Below are 17,657 nucleotides of genomic sequence, written 5' to 3'. Positions count from 1 at the left end.
CCCCATCCAGGGCCGGGGACAAACTGCAACCAAGGTTCCCTTAGCGGGAACCGAACCCGGGACTCTCTGGCCCGCAGGCCAGCACTCTGACCGCTGGGCCACACCAGCCAGGGCTGACAAGGTGTTCATGACACAGAAGGGCCGTGGTTCTCGGCTGCAAACAAAGCACTGAGACAGTGGAGGGGGAGGCGGGGGGGGGATGCTCCAGGGGATAAAGGACAGCAGCCAGGGCCTGCTGAGCCCTCACCGGGGTTCCCAGGGTGCTGCAGTGGATACTTCAGTGGCCCCGGGGAGGACACCGCGGCAGGGAAAGGCTGGGCAGCCCGCCCAAGGTCATGTGGCTACTGAGTACGGGTTCAGGATCAGCATCCAGGGTCTGACCCCAGAGCCCACACCTCGCCTTGGGGGGTAGGACTGTCCGTGTGGCCCCGCGAGGCTGGCAGCCGCAGAGCCCGGTCACCAGAGGCCTCAGGGGTGTCACAGGACCTCCCTCCGAACATCCTGGGTCCGAGGAAGTCTCCGGCCGTCCCTGTCACTCAGGACGGCGCCCAGGGAGCACGCGAGGGCCGCCCAGAGCGTCCTGCGGGGAAGGAGCCCCGGAGCTCTGCTGTGGACGCTGAGCTTCTCCGCCCCGGCTCCCACCCCTGTCCCCCCGCCGTCCCTTTCATGGTCACCCCTTCCTTCGGCCCGTCCCAGCTCAGGGCCCGCAGTGCGATGGACGCACACCAGGCCTGCTCCGTAAGGGGCAGAGCTGGGAGCCAGCAGGAGACAAAGGACAAACCCCGTGTGACCTTGGGTGGGTCACTGCGCCCTTGAAGGCGCGTCTTCCTCAGCTCGGAAAATGAAGACGGTCCTTTTCCCCTGCAAACGGCATAGGCCTGGGAACTACACAGTGTGTCCGGCCGGGGCGGCTCAGTGGTTGAGCGTCAACCCTGCACCCAGAGGTCGCCAGTTCGACTCCCAGTCAGGGCACACGCCCAGGTTGTGGGCCTGATCCCCAGCGGGGGGCGTGCAGGAGGCGGCCAGTCGATGTTCTCTCTCATCGATGTTTCTCTCTCTCTCCCTCCCCCTTCCTCTCTTTCTAAAATCAATGAAGGAAAACACATTAAAAATAAAATAAAATAAAATTCTCCCAGCAGCCCCTGTGGGAGGATATGACAAATGCAGTCACATGGCTGAGCTGGGGTCCCCACGCCAGGCTCTGTCCCACTCTGTACACTTTGCCAGTGTTTACTGGCCCAGGTTGTGGGCCTGATCCCCAGTGGGGGGCGTGCAGGAGGTGACCCATCGATGTTCTCTCTCATCGACGTTTCTATCTCTCTCTCCCTCTCCCTTCCTCTCTCTCTAAAATCAATAAAGGGAAATTGTTTTAAAAAAAACAAACAGAAAACAATGTGCCCTTTGCTATAACCTGGGTGCTAAGGCACCTTCCTTGGCAGCAGTGTGTCGAGCCTTGAGGAGGGTGTCTTTGGTGACACCCACTGCGGGTGTCTGAGTTCTGGGGTGAGCTCCCTGGAACAGCCGTTTGGGCGGCTACTCAGAGCCCCCACAGCACCCTGGGCGCCGTCCTGGTGGGGAGCACGGAGGGGAGCCCCCGCCTCCCCAACACGGGATGTCTCCTGATGTCTTTCAGTCCCCGACGTCATTGATGGGAGGACGTTCACGGCAACGGTGGTGGGTCTGAACCCTTGGGTCGAATATGAATTCCGCACCGTGGCAGCCAATGCGATTGGGATTGGGGAGCCCAGCCCACCCTCCGAGAAGCGGAGGACAGAGGAGGCCCGTGAGTAGCACCCAACACACATGGTCCCCTGGGCCTGCGGCTTGTCCCGCGCGCCAGCCCCTGTACATGCTTCCCTGGGCTTAGCGAGCGAGGCAGGCCTGGCCCGCGGCTGACCCGCAGCGAGTTTCACACGAGTCGACTGCTTCCTTTTCCCCGGGGCGCTGTGCGGGGGACACACTGTGCCAGGGGCTCTCCAGCCCCAGCCCTTCCTTCACTGGCCCTTTGCCCCCCAGAACCCCCACCAGGACGGATCAGTTTACACACAGCTGATTGCAAATGGAAGCAGTTCAGGAGAGCAGTAGTGGCCAAGGGGGAGGAGCAGTAGTGGCCAAGGGGGAGGAGCCAGTCGGATGTCTCAGGGTGTGAGCCATTCCCAGGAGCTGGGGCTGGGGAGCGGCTCCCACTCGTCCCCAGGGGCCCGCTCAGAACTTTCGTCTGACCCCGAGCTTCAGTGACCACAGGGCGGGAGTGACATGGGCTCTGGGTCACTTGCACCCACCTGTGAGCAAACGGGGCCTGGCCTTGGGGCTGCCCCGCTGGGATGAGGCCCTCTGTTTGCTGCAGGACTAGCAGGGACCCCCACAGACGGGACTCAGACCTTACTCCTGGACAGAACCCAGGACATGTATCTCATCAGCTAGAACCAGGGACATGGCCGGTCACCAGCTCCACCCCCAGCCAGACCTCCTTACCTCCTGTCGGGAGTCCGTCATTTACATGACGACAATCTAGCCCGTCCCCAGGTCACACCGGGACTGAGTTCATTCCGCTCAGCCGTCCCCAGGGGCAGCTCGCGGAAGGTCCCGCCTTTCAGCAAGAGGTCCTGCCTTTCACCAAGAACACAGGGGTCAAAGCTGCCGTGAGCAGTGGGTGGGACAGCCTCTGCCCCTCCCCCTTACCTGCTCTCACTCCCCTTCCTCTGGGAGCCGCCAGCCCAGCCCTGAGCAGCCCCCGCACGCGCCAAGCACACGCAGCACGCGCCAAGCACACGCCACGCACGTGCCGGCACACTCCCTCTGTCGCCCTGCTGCTCCCCGTGGGCGTGTGCTGTGTCTGTGCCCCGCCCCCGCGTGACCAACCGGTGGTTAGTAAACTCCTGCCAGGCCTAAGAACCAATCCCATGCAGTCCTTCCCTCATCCGATGACCCTTGGGCTCCAGGGCCGGGCGGAGCCAGTGGTCAGTCCTGTCCCAGGACACCTGTACCTTGTTGAATGGGAGACAGGTGACGAGTAGCAATTTCCTGGGTGCATTTCACTCTCTCGAGGTGATGCCTTGGGCCCTTGGCCACGTGGTCTCTGATCTCCAAAGACCAAGGTGTGTCTTTCTGTCTCCCGAACAGTCCCCGAGGTCACCCCAGCTAACGTCAGCGGTGGTGGAGGCAGCAAACCTGAGCTGGTTATAACCTGGGAGGTGAGTGAGTCACCAAACAGCAGGAGTGTCCCTCCGTCAGTCTGGCTCTTCCCTCGTTTAATTCTGAATCCTCACCCGAGGGTATTTCCCATTTATCTTCAGATGGAGTGAGAGGGAGGGAGACAGAGGGAGGGAGGGAGAAACCTTGACATGAGAGGGGCACATCGAGTGGCTGCCTCCTGCACGACCCCGACTAGGGCCGGCGACAAACTGCAGCCGAGGTCCGTGCCCTGGCCCGGAGTCGAACCTGCGACTGGTTCTAGGGCCCACGCTCTAACCACTGAGCACACTGGCCAGGGCTGGTTTTTCCCTCTTTGCAAACATATCCAGAAGGTCCCTCCTGTTCTATCAGCCGACATCTGTGCAAACCCTCCCTGGCAGTAGTTCGAGGCTGGTAGGACCGGATGGTCCCTGCCCATCAGCTGGTGAGTTAAGTTTTAAGTCGACTCAGCGCAGGGCAAACGATCATGAAAGAGAAGACAACCCAGGGAAAGATGTCGCTACTAAAGGGGCCTGGTCACAGAAACCCGGGTTTTGTCCCTTCCCAGTGGCCACCTGGCCTGGGGACCGGCCGCCCGCAGTCCACCGGCCGAGGCAGCAGGTTTCCCGGCGGCTGGCTGTGCTCTGGGGCCTCCGTGATGAATCCTCACCTGAGGGTATGTTCTGGAGACTGGAGGGAGGGGGGAGAGAGAGAGGGAGAGAGAAACATCAATCGGTTGCCTCTCGTCCCTGCCTCAGCGGGAGACGGAGCCACAGCCAGGTATGTGCCCTGACGGGACTCGAACCTGCCGCCCTTTGGTGTGCGGGCCGATGATGCCCCAGCCAACGGAGCCACCCATCCAGGGCTACGAGGGGTGTTTACACAACCTAGGGGAAGGTTAGTCACTAACTTACCAACAGTGGATTTTGCGAGAAGAGGTGGGAGTTGGGAAAGGGTCCTCTGTGTTCAGGGGGGATTCTCGACAAGAGCCCGGAGGTTAGAATCTTTCGTTCCGCACAAGCCCCAGCAGGCTCCAGCTCACCCCTTCAGGGTGGAGACGGAGGTCTTGCCTGGGCCAAGGTGGTCTGTGCAGCTGCAGTGAGGTCTTTGTCTGTTTGGTGCCGGGGCAAGCTTTGCATTGGGTGGTGCATGCTGGCCTCGTCGGGTTCCGGGTCAGCTGCCCAGGCGTCTCCAGCTGTTTCAGAACTGGGTCTGAGCCAAGCTGTCCACTGCAGATTTGTTTTTCTTTATTGACATCAGAGAGAGAGATGGAAACATCGATGAGAGAGAACATCGATTGGCCGCCTCCTGTGTGCCCCCACTGAGGACTGTGCCCACAACCTGGGCATGTGCCCTGACCAGGAATCGAATCGGCGACCTCTTGATGCATGGTCGACGCTCAACTACTGAGCCACACCAGTCAGGCCCATTGCAGATTTTTTGTTGTTTTTTGTTGTTGTTGTTGTTTTATCCTCACCTGAGGACATTTTTGCATTTATCTTCAGACAGAGCGGGAGGGAGAGGAGGAAGAGAGAGAGAGAGAAACATCGATGTGAGGCACACGGACTGGTTGCCACCCACATGACCCCAACTGGGGCCGGGGACTACTCTAACCAAGGTACGTGCCCTCAGCAGGAACCGAACCCGGGACTCTCTGGTCCACGAGCTGACGCTCTAACTGCTGAGCCAAACCGGCCAGGGCCCATTGCAGATTTTTATTGAGTTTTTTAAAATCCTGTCCTCACCTCATGGGTACCCTGAGGTGCACTGAGGGCAAACCCCAGATGCGAGCCTCGTGCCGAAGCCCAAGCGAAGACAGGCTGGGAAGAACAGACAGGCGTCTGGGGGAGGGGTAAACAATGTTGGCGCTGAGTCCAGTCGCTGAGTCAGAACCTCTCTGTGCCAACCTCCTCCTCCCAGGCGGTCCCCGAGGAGCTGCAGAGCGGCAGGGGCTTTGGCTACGTGGTGGCCTTCCGGCCCTACGGCACAGCCATCTGGATGCTGACCGTGCTGGCCTCGGCCGACGCCTGCAGATACGTGTTCCGGAACGAGAGCGTGCGCCCCTTCTCCCCCTTCGAGGTCCGCGTGGGCGTCTTCAACAACAAGGGCGAAGGCCCCTTCAGCCCCATCGCCGTGGTGTACTCCGCAGAAGAAGGTACGGCGTGTGCGCCCAGCCCGGGAAGGGCCCGCAGCTCGGGACGTGGGGCGCGGGGCGTGCAGTCAGGTGACCTCGCGGGAAATCCTGGTGTGGGGGAAGAGTGGTGTGAAAAGGTGTGGTCAGCCGTGCCCCACCATCTCTTAGGAAGGCAGCAGGTACAAACAAATGGCCGTCGTTACAAATTCTGTCACTAAGGACCCAAAGGCAGGTTCGGCGGACAATGTTCAGATCTATTTACACATCAGTGTCACCTTCAAAAGTGCTCTTGCCCTGGCCGTTTGGCTCAGCGGTTGGAGCGTCGGCCTGCGGTCTAGAGAGTCCCAGGTTCGGTTCCCGCCTGGAGAGTCCCAGGTTCGGTTCCCGCTAAGGGCACGTACCTCGGCCCTGGTTGGGGTTGTGTGAGTGGCAGCCACTCTATGTGTCTCTCTCACGTCGATGTTTCTCTCTCCCTCTCTTCCCCCCTCTCTCCCTCCCGCTCTATCTGAAGATAAATGCAAAAATGTCCTCGGGTGAGGATAAAAAAATAAATTTGAAAAAGAGCTCTAGTCCATGGTATTTCATTAAGTGAGCATCAGGATAGAATCCGCGTGCCTCTCACCATTTACTTCTCCCGAGTGTGTGGAACGCGCCGGCCACTCTGTGTGATCAGAGAGGGAGCCGTACAGTGACGTGACACTCACTGCCGTCCCCAGTGTCCTCACACATTGTCACTGCCTCTGCGCCCTCCCTCCCATCACCGTCCCGCTCACCCCATCCTCGTTGCCATGGGAGCTTGTCTTCCTTGTCGCAAAGGTGATGTTCATGTGACACCACCCTAGAAAGTTGAGTCACTGGCTTGGAGTAGGTGAGGACGAGACTCTTCCGCCCAGACGGGGAGGCAGCCCCTCAGCCTCAGGCCCCCTCTGCCGCCGGCCGCTGCCTCTGTTCCCGGCGCCCATGGCTCCCCTGTAAACACAATCCTGCCATGTCCAAGGACTTGTCATCATCCAGACAGGCTTGAGCCCCGGGTGATGCTGCCACTTCTGAGAGTCCCTCGTGCTGCCCACCTTGTGAGTCCACCCTTGTCCCTCAGGTCTCAGCGAAGATGACCAGGGCCTTCTGGGTCCCAGGCCAGAGGAGCTCAGCATGTCCCAGTGTCCTGGTGTCCCTCTAGGGTGTGTCCATTGTCTAGCCCCACAGATGGGCCAGCCAGAGGAGCACACAGCTGGATCGCAAATGGTACCAGGCGGACTTTAAACCTATGTAACAGTTACACGGGGATTTGAGTTGCATTAGAAGAAAATGCAGCTATCAAATCAAAACCAGGGTTTCACGAACAGCATTGCTCACGGCATGGCTAAGTGTTTCTTTAGGAAAGACGCCCAGCGGAGAATGTTAACATAGAAACATGGTACAAAGTTTGGGCAAAACTTGTAAGAAATAAATAAATACCTGAAATTAGGGAAATAGTATTGATCTAGACTCCGCCCCCGAGGCTGTCGGGACCCCGAAGAGTCGGTGACTTGCTCCAGGTCACACGTTTGCTGTCCCGAATCTCAGGTCAGCTGACGTCTTGCTTCCTTCCTCTGTCATAGTCAGAGCCCAGGGACGAGGACTCTGGCCTGTGACATTGCTAACTAGGAAGGACGTGTGTTCAAGGAGTCGCTGGCTATGAAAAGTCGGCGCTAAACTTAATCGTAGGCGGCTGCCCTCCCCCGCCCCCAGGTCAGCAGCCAGGACCCGGGACCCGTCCTCGCCCCCCCTGCTGTCCGCCCTGGCTCCTGTGCAGTGAGGGTCAGGTGCACCTGCCACGGGCGATGCTGGGACCTGGGTTCCTTGCACCCGATGGATAACACCTTTTTCCGTCCTCCTCTGCAGAACCCACCAAGCCGCCAGCCAACATCTTTGCCAGGAGTCTTTCCGCAACCGACGTTGAAGTTTTCTGGGCCTCCCCCAGGGAGAAGAACAGAGGACGGATACAAGGCTATGAGGTCAGCAGGAGACGGGTGTGTGGGTCTGGAAAAGGGTCCCTACCCCTCGGCGAGCCCTCCACGACACGCTCCCGTGTGGAAACCCTTGTCGGGGGGCCTGGCTTGTAGGGAGCATCAGTAGAGGGAGAGGATGCCCCCCGGTGAGCCCACCTCTCTAGGAGCTGCGTTCAAGACAGACACAGGCCTGAGCATGTATAAGGTGCTGGGCAAGGTGAGCTTGGGCTTCTTATATCCCAGGATCACGGGGGCTCAAAACAAAGGTGGGAAAAGGGAAAAAGAGCCAACGTGGTTGAACCAATTTACCATCTCACCAAGAGCTTAAGAGCAAAGGGGCCGGCCGGCGTGGCTCAGCGGCTACGTTGACCCTGCACCAAGAGGTCGCTGGTTCGATTCCCGGTCAGGGCACATGCCCAGGTTGTGGGCCCGATCCCCAGTGGGGGGCGTGCAGGAGGCGGCCAGTCGATGTTCTGTCTCATCGATGTTGCCATCTCTCTCTCCTTCTCCCTTCCTCTCTCTCTAAAATCAATAAAGAAAAAAAAGTTTTAAAAACCAGAGCCAGAGGGCCCCGCCTGGGCAGTTCCTCAGCCCTCTCAGCTCTAACAGCTGCTGAGTGAAGCCCCCAGGGAATGTCTGGGTCACAGGATCTGGGTTATAGAGCGTATGACCCGAGGGCAGTGCACATATCCCCGACGGGTGTGGTTCCCGATGTCTCCCTCAGGTGAAATACTGGAGACATGATGACAAGGAAGAAAACGCTCGAAAGATACGAACCTTTGGAAATCAGACATCGACGAAAATCACCAACTTGCAGGGCAGCTCCCTGTACCACTTGGCGGTGAAGGCGTATAACACGGCAGGGGCGGGCCCCTCCAGTGCCACAGTCAACGTGACAACCAGAAAGCCCCGTGAGTCCAGCCCTGCTCAGAAACGTCCGGGGTCCATCAAACATCCAGTCCGTTCCCCTCCCGCCGCCCTCTGCTCATCTGCATACTAATTGCATCATTACTGCATGGATTCGGATCGACTGCAGCATTTTAATGGAGCCTTTCTGAACTCCGTGCAGGATTCATTCCTCCAGAGGACAGAAAGATTCACGGTTTCCTCCTCGCGGGGAAGGGCGACTCCTCTTAGTTCTAAATGTTAGGCGACCAACTGAATCTTTTTCCATTTGCGTTGCTGTACGTCGCCAGATTTCAGGGCCCTTGAAGACACATATTAGTGCAAAATAGCCCAGTAGAGCGCCTCCACTCATAGATCCTACTAAGGAGATGGGCGTCACAATCCATTGAGACGTAATAATTTGCGACCTCGTGTATCTTAATTTCTTACAGCTCCGAGTCAACCCCCCGGGAACATCATATGGAATTCGTCGGACTCCAAAATTATCCTGAACTGGGACCAAGTGAAGGCTCTGGAGAACGAGTCGGAAGTGAGAGGCTACAAGGTGGGTCCTTGTGCCGGCCGGTGTGGCTCCGGTGTGGCTCCGGTGTGGCTCGGTGGCTGAGCGTCGCCCCAGGCGCCAAGGTGGGTCCTTGCGCCGGCCGGTGTGGCTCCGGTGTGGCTCCAGTGTGGCTCCGGTGTGGCTCCGGTGGCTGAGCATCGCCCCAGGCGCCAAGGTGGGCCCTTGCCTTTCTGCAAAGGCCGTTAGTGAGGACAGTCTCCTCCCATGAAGCACAGGGAACAGGGTCCCCCCATCGCTGACCACGGTCTTCAAGACCCTGGGTTGTGGTCTGAGTCTGGCAACTGGTCCGTGGCCGCGGCCAGGATTTGGACAGTTGTTCGACCGAGGCTCAGGCAGAGGGGGTCAGACGTGGGGCGAGGCCCAAGGCAGGGTCCGCACAGCAGCATGAAGAGCTGTGATCGGAACGTCTCTGCTCCCAGCTCTGGTCCCTTCTTGTCCTGCTTTGTCCTTTCTAAATCGATGACCGTGACCTCAGTCTCGCTAATGCTGAGTCATGTCTGCTCATGTCCCTACATTAGGAAGACACACCTACAGGGAAGAGGCAAGGGCGTTTTTCAGAAAATTCGTTTGCCTGACTTTATTTTCTCACGTCTTTTTTTTTAAATGCATCTTTTTTTTTTTTTGAGCTAACGTAAATGTTTATTGAATGAAAACATGCGTTGTTGTATAACCTTAGCTTAACACGAGGGCCTTAGCTTAACCCTCTGCAGTCTCCTAAAAATGTATCTTCATTGTTGAAAGTATTACAGATGTCCCCCCTTTCTTCCCCATGGACACCCTCCTCCCCACCCCCACTCCCTCCTGCCTTCCCGCACTGCTGTCTGTGTCCGGTGGTCGGACATAGCACTCTTTGCTTTATCTCTTCCTGCCCTCCAACCCCTCCCTCGGAGGGTTGTTAGTCTGCCCCCTACATCCATATCTCTGGATCTCTCTTCATCGACAGCTTATTTTGTTCATGATGTTCCGCAAATAAGTGAGATCCTGTGGCCCTTGTCTTTCTCTGACTGGCTTATTTCATTCGGACTGATACTTTCCAGGTCCCTCCTGTAGGAAATCACTTGTCCAGGTGAGTCCCGGAGCCTTCCGGCGGCCACAGGGGGCCACACAGCAGGCCGGTGGCCTCACGCCCGGCGGCAGCCTCTAATCCCCCCAAGGGCAGGGTAGCTGCAGAGAGGCCCCTGCCCACCACGAGCCCTCCAGGTGTGGGCGGGCAGCCTGACAACCTCGGCTCCCCCTCACGTCTCCGGCGCCCAGCGGGGGAGACAACGCCCACCATCGTTGGCCTTTGTGAGGACAGCAGGTGACGCCGGTCCCTTCTGCATTGGCAGGTCTCATACCGATGGAACAGACAGAGCCGCACATCTGTCATCGAAACAAATCAGACCTCGGTGGAGCTTTCTCTGCCCTTGGATGAAGATTACATCATCGAAATCAAGCCGGTCAGTGATGGGGGCGACGGCAGCGCCAGCGGACAGATCCGCATCCCAAAGATGACAAGTAAGAATGCGTTTCCCTCCTCCCCGCCTGCCTTCTGCCGAGGCTGCACAGGGAGGCCGGCCCAGCAGCCTTCAGCCACAGACAGCACCCGCCCTGCCTCGGCCTGCGCCTTGGCCGCTGAGGTCTGCGGGTCACAGGCAGCTCATGCAAAAGACAGTTTGACTAGTTTTGACTGATTTAATCTGTAACCAATCAGAACACCAGTTTAAAGCGGCTCCCACTCGGTCCCCCAGATGGCCCGTGTAGTTGCGTCTACAATAGCCCCAAAGCTGAGCGCAGGAAGTTAAAAGTGCGACCCAGTCAGAAGGTTTTCAGCTGGAGCAGTGTCTCTGGCGACGCAGTGTAACACCGTCTTAGGCTGGAGAGATGGAAACTTGGCGCCGCTCATTTTGATGTGTGTGGGTAACGTATGAACATAAATACACGCGGGGCTACAGAGTCCAAGTCGTCTTTGTTTCCAGAGTGTTGGACAGTGTGGGAGAATCAGAGCAGGGCAAAGGCAGGGTGATAGCTGTTCAGATGGCAGAGAACACGTAGTTAATCAGTAGTAACATGAGAATAAAGGCGCACACTCCCCACTGTAAGCCTACGTGTGCCGCACCCTGCATTCATTTCTGAACAGATACATTCATCCCCATGTGTCAGACACTTTGTTTGCAAATATCTCAGCAGCATGTTTTTGGTGGTTGTTGAGTGATCTCATTTATTTGAAGGAAAAACTAAAACTCAGAAAATGGGCAAATTCAGAGACGAATCGGACCAGTGGCTGGCAGGGACTGGCCAGTGGTGTGAGTTGTGGCTTAATGGCTACTGGGTTTCCATTGGGGATGATGAGAAAGTTCTGGAACTAGACAGTCATGCTGGTTGCTAGATCTGTACATGTAGTTGTTACCTGGACTTTGGATTTAATAAGAGGTTCATAAAGGTTGGAGATAGGAATTCCCAGGCCCCCAGTGGAGAGATGAGTTTCAACCACGGACAAAATCCTTCCCACAGTCCTGAGTTTCACCCCTACCGGGGAGTGTCCAGTATCTTATTTTCCAGGTGTAGAAAGGGTCTAGTGTGTCCTGGGGACACCAAGTTATAGTAGAGCACGTGCTAAGCAGTGGTAATTGCGCCTGTGTGTACACTGGGAGGGCTCCAATCAGAAGAGAGCCTGCTCGCTGGACGCCACACCCGCCTGCATCCTCGCCCCCGGCCTGGCTGGGGTCAGTGGTCGCTGGTGCGACAGACAGAGCAGGATGGAGCTGGGACTCCCAGGCTCAGGAGTGACTCACCAGTTTCCAGGTGGAATTCTCCTCCATGGTATCTGTTTTGCACACAAACATTACGGGCAGTTTTTGTCTTTTCAAAAGCTGAGCCGTCTTGCATTCCACGCCTCAGGCTCTGACTTGGCTGCAGGGGAGCCAGAGTCGTGGGAGACAGAGAGGTGATGTCCAGGATACGGCATTGCAGGGCCGCGCTTAGGGCTCAGTTCATCTCACTCTGCTGAAATCGGACCTCGTCCCTTCTTATCATCGCAAGGATTGCTGTCCTGTAGGCTGACTGGTGGCCCTTGGTGGGATCCATTACAAAAGCACACTTTAAGCAATTCCGCTGGTGTAATTATTAGATGACAAGGTTGTGACTGTGAGCGAAACAAGACTTCGTCTAGAGATCTCCGTCGTGTCGGTCAGAGATCTTGAGATCTTGAAGAAACCTCAGGTCATATAGTTGGTAGCCTCTTACCGTGGAGAACGTAAGGCCTGTAAGGAAAAGTTTAGAAAGGATTGAGTTTGGGTTTCTGGTTTTTGGTTTGTTTTTTAAGGGATATATCTAGACAGACATGAGTGTGAATCCCAATTCAGTTCATTATGAGTCTTGATCACAGACCAGTTACCTCGCTTCCCTGCCCCGTGTCCTCGCCTGTAGATGGTGTCGTAACAACAGCACGTGCTCCTGGGGGTTGGTAAGGATTGGCGGAGTGCCCTGTGCTCAGCACAAAGGTAGCGCTGAAAAGGAAGCTGCAATGATCACTCTGCAGCGTCGCTGACCCATCCTCGTTACCCGTAACTACTCGCGACGTCCAGGTTTCTTCTTCTATGGGGGCGGCCTCCTTCTTCAAAAGCGCCCATGGAGGTGCAGAAATGTCCTCTACCCTGCTCCCAGGTCCATAGCTGGACAGTCACAGAGCCGATGTCCAAGCGGTTAGGCCGTGGTCCGTTCGGGTGGAACCAGCAGCGGCCCGTGTCCCCCGGCCCGGCCTCTTCCCCCGCGGCCGGGGCGCAGCGCCGCTGAGCACCCGCGTTCTCTCTCCGCAGATGCCTACGCCAGGGGCGCCGGGCCCTCCACCTCCACCGCCTGCACGCTGTCGGCCCTCAGCACCCTCATGCTGTCGCTCACGGCCAGGTCCAGCTTATGACGAACGTCCGTGGCCCCAGGACTGCTGTCTGTGACATCAGCAACATTTAGCGCGTTGTTTTGAAGACACCCAGTACTAAGTAATATTGTCGTTCGGGTACATCTTATTACTGGAAAAAAAAATGTTTTTGCTTCCTTAGGAATGGCATTATACAGAACTTCCTCAAAGCGTCTCCCGGCTCCGCGTTTCCCTGGAAACGCTGCAGTGCACTGAAGACATCTGTAACATGATGTTACCAAAGCAGTTTACATATGTCCTTATATGCATATTTTTATTATATATTTAGTGTTTTATAGAATTTTTTAAAGTTAACATGAAATGTAGATATTAATTTTTTTCCTCGGCTATAAGATGCAATGAGCACCACAATCATGCAATTATTGTTTGAAAAGATTTCCTTTAAAGACAGAGTGTGAAACTCATCTCGGCGAACACGTCGGAAATCACTTGGACGGCTTTGCAAGGATGGAGACGGCCGGAGGCCTGGCCCGTGGCTCTTGGGGCGACTCCCACGGTGGCGCGGGTCCTGGGGCGTGTCCGGTCTGTTTTCCTGCTCTGCTGTGAATGTTGTTGTTCTGCACGACGCGAGATGGTTGCAGGAATGGCTGCACTTTGGAAACGTAAACCGAGAGGTCCCTTGTGCAATACGATCACCCTGGACTTCGCATGGAACAGTGACTTCCTCTCCACCCTCCTCAGTTAGCATCGTCTCTGTAGTAGCATCATCTTAGACATGACGTTTGAAGTTGCATATCCTGTAGTAACACAGACCCCACGTTACTCTAGTCTTTCCGAGACTGAAAGGTAATTTTACTCTCTTTAAATGTATCTGTTTGAATGTACATTTTTAAAGCAAAATAATTCTCTGTTCATGGAGTCAGAATTTCTTATATGGAATACATGTATCTCTTTAATAATAGAGCCCTTCCTTCGGGTCAGAACCATGTCTGGATTTGGCAGGATTCTCTTCCTGCAAACGGTCGCTGCGAAGAGTGTGTCCCGTGACTCCACAGAGGCCCGTTGGTGCAGTTGTGTGGTATCTCTATGAACCTCCTGCCCCTCAGGCCGAGCCTAGATGCTCTACAAGCTTGGCCTTGTGAGTCTTAAAATCACATGTTGGAAAATGACAATACCAACAGCAACATATTCTGACGAAAGACCTAGTTGTTACAACGGGGGAGGTTTTGTAGCTGATGCCAGTGGTCCAGTGTGTGTAAGGCAATGACATTTTCTCCACGCATTTGCACACGTAGACATGCTGCCACCTTCTCTTCCGCAGAGAGCTCAGCAGTGTGTCATTTTTACTCCCCAGATAACACGCATTCACTGTGCAACCTTCTAGCTACATTTCTCCAACAGAGTCATGATCAACCCTTCCACGTGTGTGAAACTAGGGTGGTTCCAGGAAGAATATTGTCAGTATTTCAAGCTGTGTCTTCCTTAGTTTGACATGGTTACTTCTATGTTAAAATGAACAAAATTTAAAATCACACACACACACCCCAAAATAATAAAATGAATGAAAAAGAACTTTGAAAAAGCCACCCCAGGTAGTTCCCAACCCCAGCGTCAACGGTATTTACCAGTGATATAGCAGCATATGTAATCTTTTTTTAAAGGCGTTGTTAATAAATATTCTGTCATTTGTAAAGAGCCTTGTCTTTCAGGAGCTTTCTTCCGGCCTGTCCGTCAGGGGCTTGGTTAGCTCACCCTGTGCTAGTTACAGTCGGAGATCACCTCACAAAGGAACTCAAGGGTCTCTGGCCAGGAGCCAAAGCTAGAGGACCCCAGACATCCCTTTCAAGTCCCCTTTGCAAGTCGAGAGGGTCAAAATCCACAAAGCAATCAAACTTGAATACTTCCTCTTAATTAGCTAAGTCCGTATCTTTAATCTAAGGGTATCTGCTATTTGAAGGTTCCCCCCACCTCCTTGTTAAAAAATAAAACCTAAACTTGAGCATTTAAGGCCCTTTTAAATCTACTAGCAAGTGGACCCTGGCCCCAGCCACAGGGAGCCCTCCCTGGCCCCGAAACACTGCTTGCTCCCCGGCTCACCTCTGTGCCTTTGGGCCACACAGCTGCCCCTTCCTGCAGCCACGCTCCCGCTCCTCCCCCCGGCCCCCCAAATCCCTAGTGTCCTCGGCTGCGAAGCCTTCGACGCGGCCCTCTGCAAGGCCCTGCGTGAGTTAGCGGCAGGCTATCGGGCCACTGGTGCAGCAGTCCAGGTCCTCGGGGAGCTGTCGCGTGCTGTTCGGCACCTTGCCTTCCACTGACTCCTGTATTGTTACTCAGTTGTCCTTGTACGAATGCCTTGTCTTCCCAACTAGATTGTAAGCTCCTTGGGGGCAGGGACGCTGGTCTATCTTCCATGTTCTCTCCATAGTGCCTAGCACCGTGCCTTGCAATAAATACTCATTGATGACTTGATCGAAGGGGTCTTTGAAGTAGCGTTTTGCCTCAGTTGCCCGCCTGCGTGAACCAACCAGGGAAGACCGCCGCTGCTTCTGCGAGGTGGCGGACAGCGTTAGTGGCCTGGCTCCTACCCTGAGGCCCCGACGGGTCCTTGAGTCCCAGCTCCGTGATCTGATACATCGGCCCTGGATGAGCTGAGCCAGAGTCTGGAGATGCCTTCACCCGAAGGTGTCTGCCCCTTGGCCTCCGTGGGCGCTGCGGTCGGGGTTGGCTGGCAGCACGCGGCGGAGACAGCCCTGGCTGACCAGCGAATGTGGAGGATGACGTGGGTGAGAGTGTGTCAGCCAGGGAGCTGCGCAACCAGGCCTCAGGGAGAATAAGAGCCAGGCCCTCTGAGGACCTAGACTGCAGGGCGCTGTTGTGGGGATAAATCAGCTCTTTTTCCAATTTTGATAGCCCTCTGCTCAATATCTGTAATTCTAGGAGAGACTGAGCAGTCCGACTTGTGTCCCGCGGCCAGAGCACCTTGATCACGCCAGGCCTGCACTCACAGGGAGGGACAGTTTGCGAAAGGAAAACTGAGATGGTGTTTTCAGAAGGTGGGATGATGGATACTGGGAAGGTCTAAGGAACACGCTTTCCCGGTGATCGGAGGGGCACACGAGGAAAGGGCCTCTTTGCTTATTTAGCCTTTTAGGGTGCTTTCTCTGAGCCTCTTGTTTTGTGGGTGACCCGGGTGATTTACCTGGGTAGGAGGGAAGTCTGTTTTGCCAGGTCACTAGATTCTCTTCATGTTCCCAGTCTTCACGGAACTCGCACAGCCTCTGGACAACACCCATCTCTCCCGGGAGCAGAAGGCACGGGTGACACCGCTTGTTTCCAGGTGAGCGCGAAGTTTGTCCTGCCTGTCACACTGCCGTAGCTCCGCTCTTACGACAGAATGACCAGCAAGTGTTTGGTTGTTTACCTCCTACCCCACTCTAATTAACCTTCCCCCCAGTCTCCTGCCACCTCCCCTTACTGCAGCTACGCTCAAAGAAGGCGGAGTTGTGAGACGTACACAAATAGCTCACGACTACCTACTAAGTGTCACATCATCTTCACAGAATGCCATCACCCAGCAGGTGGTTTTATACACTCTGCCACTGTTCTCCCTGTCCCAGATGGAGAAATGGCGGGTGTTCCGGTTGTTACCATTAGAGTAACTGTCTGGCCAACCATGTGCTTTGAGGAGCCAGCCTTTTAAAATCAAGGATTTAGCGTCAATCTCTGGACATACTCGGAATGATCCCACCACAAGTGACAGACGCCGGGGCTTCCGGGAGGCCTCGCCCGGCGCTCAGAGCGTGGGTCCTGGCGTCTGGCCGCCCCGGTACCTCTGACGCGTGTCACCTGTGATGTGGGATCAAGGTCAGGAAGTCCTACGTGCACATTTGTTACCACCTTTCCTTCGCAGATGTTCGTTTCTGATAGAAATACTAACGTGTGGTCGTTTGCGTGATGAAAGAAATCAAACCACGATGTACCGATAGCAACAGATGAAAGACGAGAGGCCGCAGGGTCCTCACTTGGATGCTGCTCCCCGCTTCTCAGCGGCGCGGTGCCTCCCCTCTGACTTACAGGGCGTGTCGTCTGTGCCCGTGGTGGCTGTCATCTCCCTACCTGACACTGCAGCCACTGCTTCATGTCTGGTCCCTCCCAGTAGACAGAGCCTCTTAGGGTCAGAGTCCAGGTGCGTCTCGACCACACTCCCAGCACCAGGTCCCTGTGCCCGCTCTCACCCCGACAAAGGAGATGATCATATCTGTCACCTTTTCGTGTGACGTGCTGCCCCCTGCCCCCAGCTGGGTGTGATCGCCACATGCCACTCCTGGGAAGCCCCTTGCCCCCTGCTCAACGGGCCGCGCAGACGAGATGGTCCGGCGGCCCGAGGCAGGCAAACCGCAGTGTTCAACACGATCCAGACACCGCCGGCCTCCGGCCTCCCTCACCAGCGGCCGCGGTCAGGGTACACGGTGACGGAAACCCCTGAGAGAGCGTGTTCTCCGAGAAAGGTTGACCGGAGCACAGGCCTAACTGCCTGGACACTGGGCTGAAGTCACGCGCAGGCGGCGGCCCGGGCTCTGTGAGGGCCTGCCGCTCCACCGTCTTCCGCTTGTTACGGCGGCACGGACGACCCCAGGAAGCGGCCGGCCTTGGGGTTTCACTAACGGGGGGGGGGGGGTGAGATGTGTTTGTACAGATTTCAAAGTGTTCTTCCCACCAAGAAGCAGGGGCGCAGGTTTTATCTCTTTTTCACTTAAGAAACGGAGACAACTTGGTGACACACCACCCAGGGCAAGTCAGCAGTTCGAGTCGGAACTGATTTAGAATTCTTAATTCAGTGCACTGAACGCCTAGAACAGCCTGCGGGGGCGCAGGGCGCCGGCCTCCAGTTCAGCAGGAGGCCGTGGTGGGTGCTCAGTGGAGACCGGGCAAGTCCTGATGCTGACCCTCCGCGAGGGGCTGGGGCCGTCGAAGAAGAGACCCCACCCACACAGGACAGAGATGAAGACACTCTGAGGCTGAGATGAAATCACCTGG

The 17,657-nt window shown here is 56.1% G+C and overlaps 1 protein-coding gene across 1 annotated transcript in view; it reads left to right on the top strand.

The window, feature by feature from the left end:
- CNTN4 (contactin 4) overlaps positions 1 to 12,897 on the top strand; it is a 342,255-nt gene extending 329,358 nt beyond the window's left edge. The window contains exons 15-22 of the mRNA XM_036267473.1: positions 1,634 to 1,783; positions 3,124 to 3,194; positions 5,095 to 5,329; positions 7,190 to 7,302; positions 8,021 to 8,207; positions 8,634 to 8,746; positions 10,093 to 10,261; positions 12,562 to 12,897. Of these exons, the coding sequence (XP_036123366.1) occupies positions 1,634 to 1,783; positions 3,124 to 3,194; positions 5,095 to 5,329; positions 7,190 to 7,302; positions 8,021 to 8,207; positions 8,634 to 8,746; positions 10,093 to 10,261; positions 12,562 to 12,662 (1,139 nt within the window). The 3' untranslated portion in view covers positions 12,663 to 12,897. The remainder of the gene's footprint in view (positions 1 to 1,633; positions 1,784 to 3,123; positions 3,195 to 5,094; positions 5,330 to 7,189; positions 7,303 to 8,020; positions 8,208 to 8,633; positions 8,747 to 10,092; positions 10,262 to 12,561) is intronic.
- The last annotated feature ends 4,760 nt before the right edge of the window (positions 12,898 to 17,657 follow it).

Source organism: Molossus molossus, unplaced genomic scaffold (genome assembly GCF_014108415.1).
Source record: "Molossus molossus isolate mMolMol1 unplaced genomic scaffold, mMolMol1.p scaffold_m16_p_18, whole genome shotgun sequence".
Taxonomy (NCBI): Eukaryota; Metazoa; Chordata; class Mammalia; order Chiroptera; family Molossidae; genus Molossus; species Molossus molossus.
The sequence above is the reverse complement of the archived record's forward strand: the minus strand, read 5'-3'. Positions and strand labels throughout refer to the sequence as shown.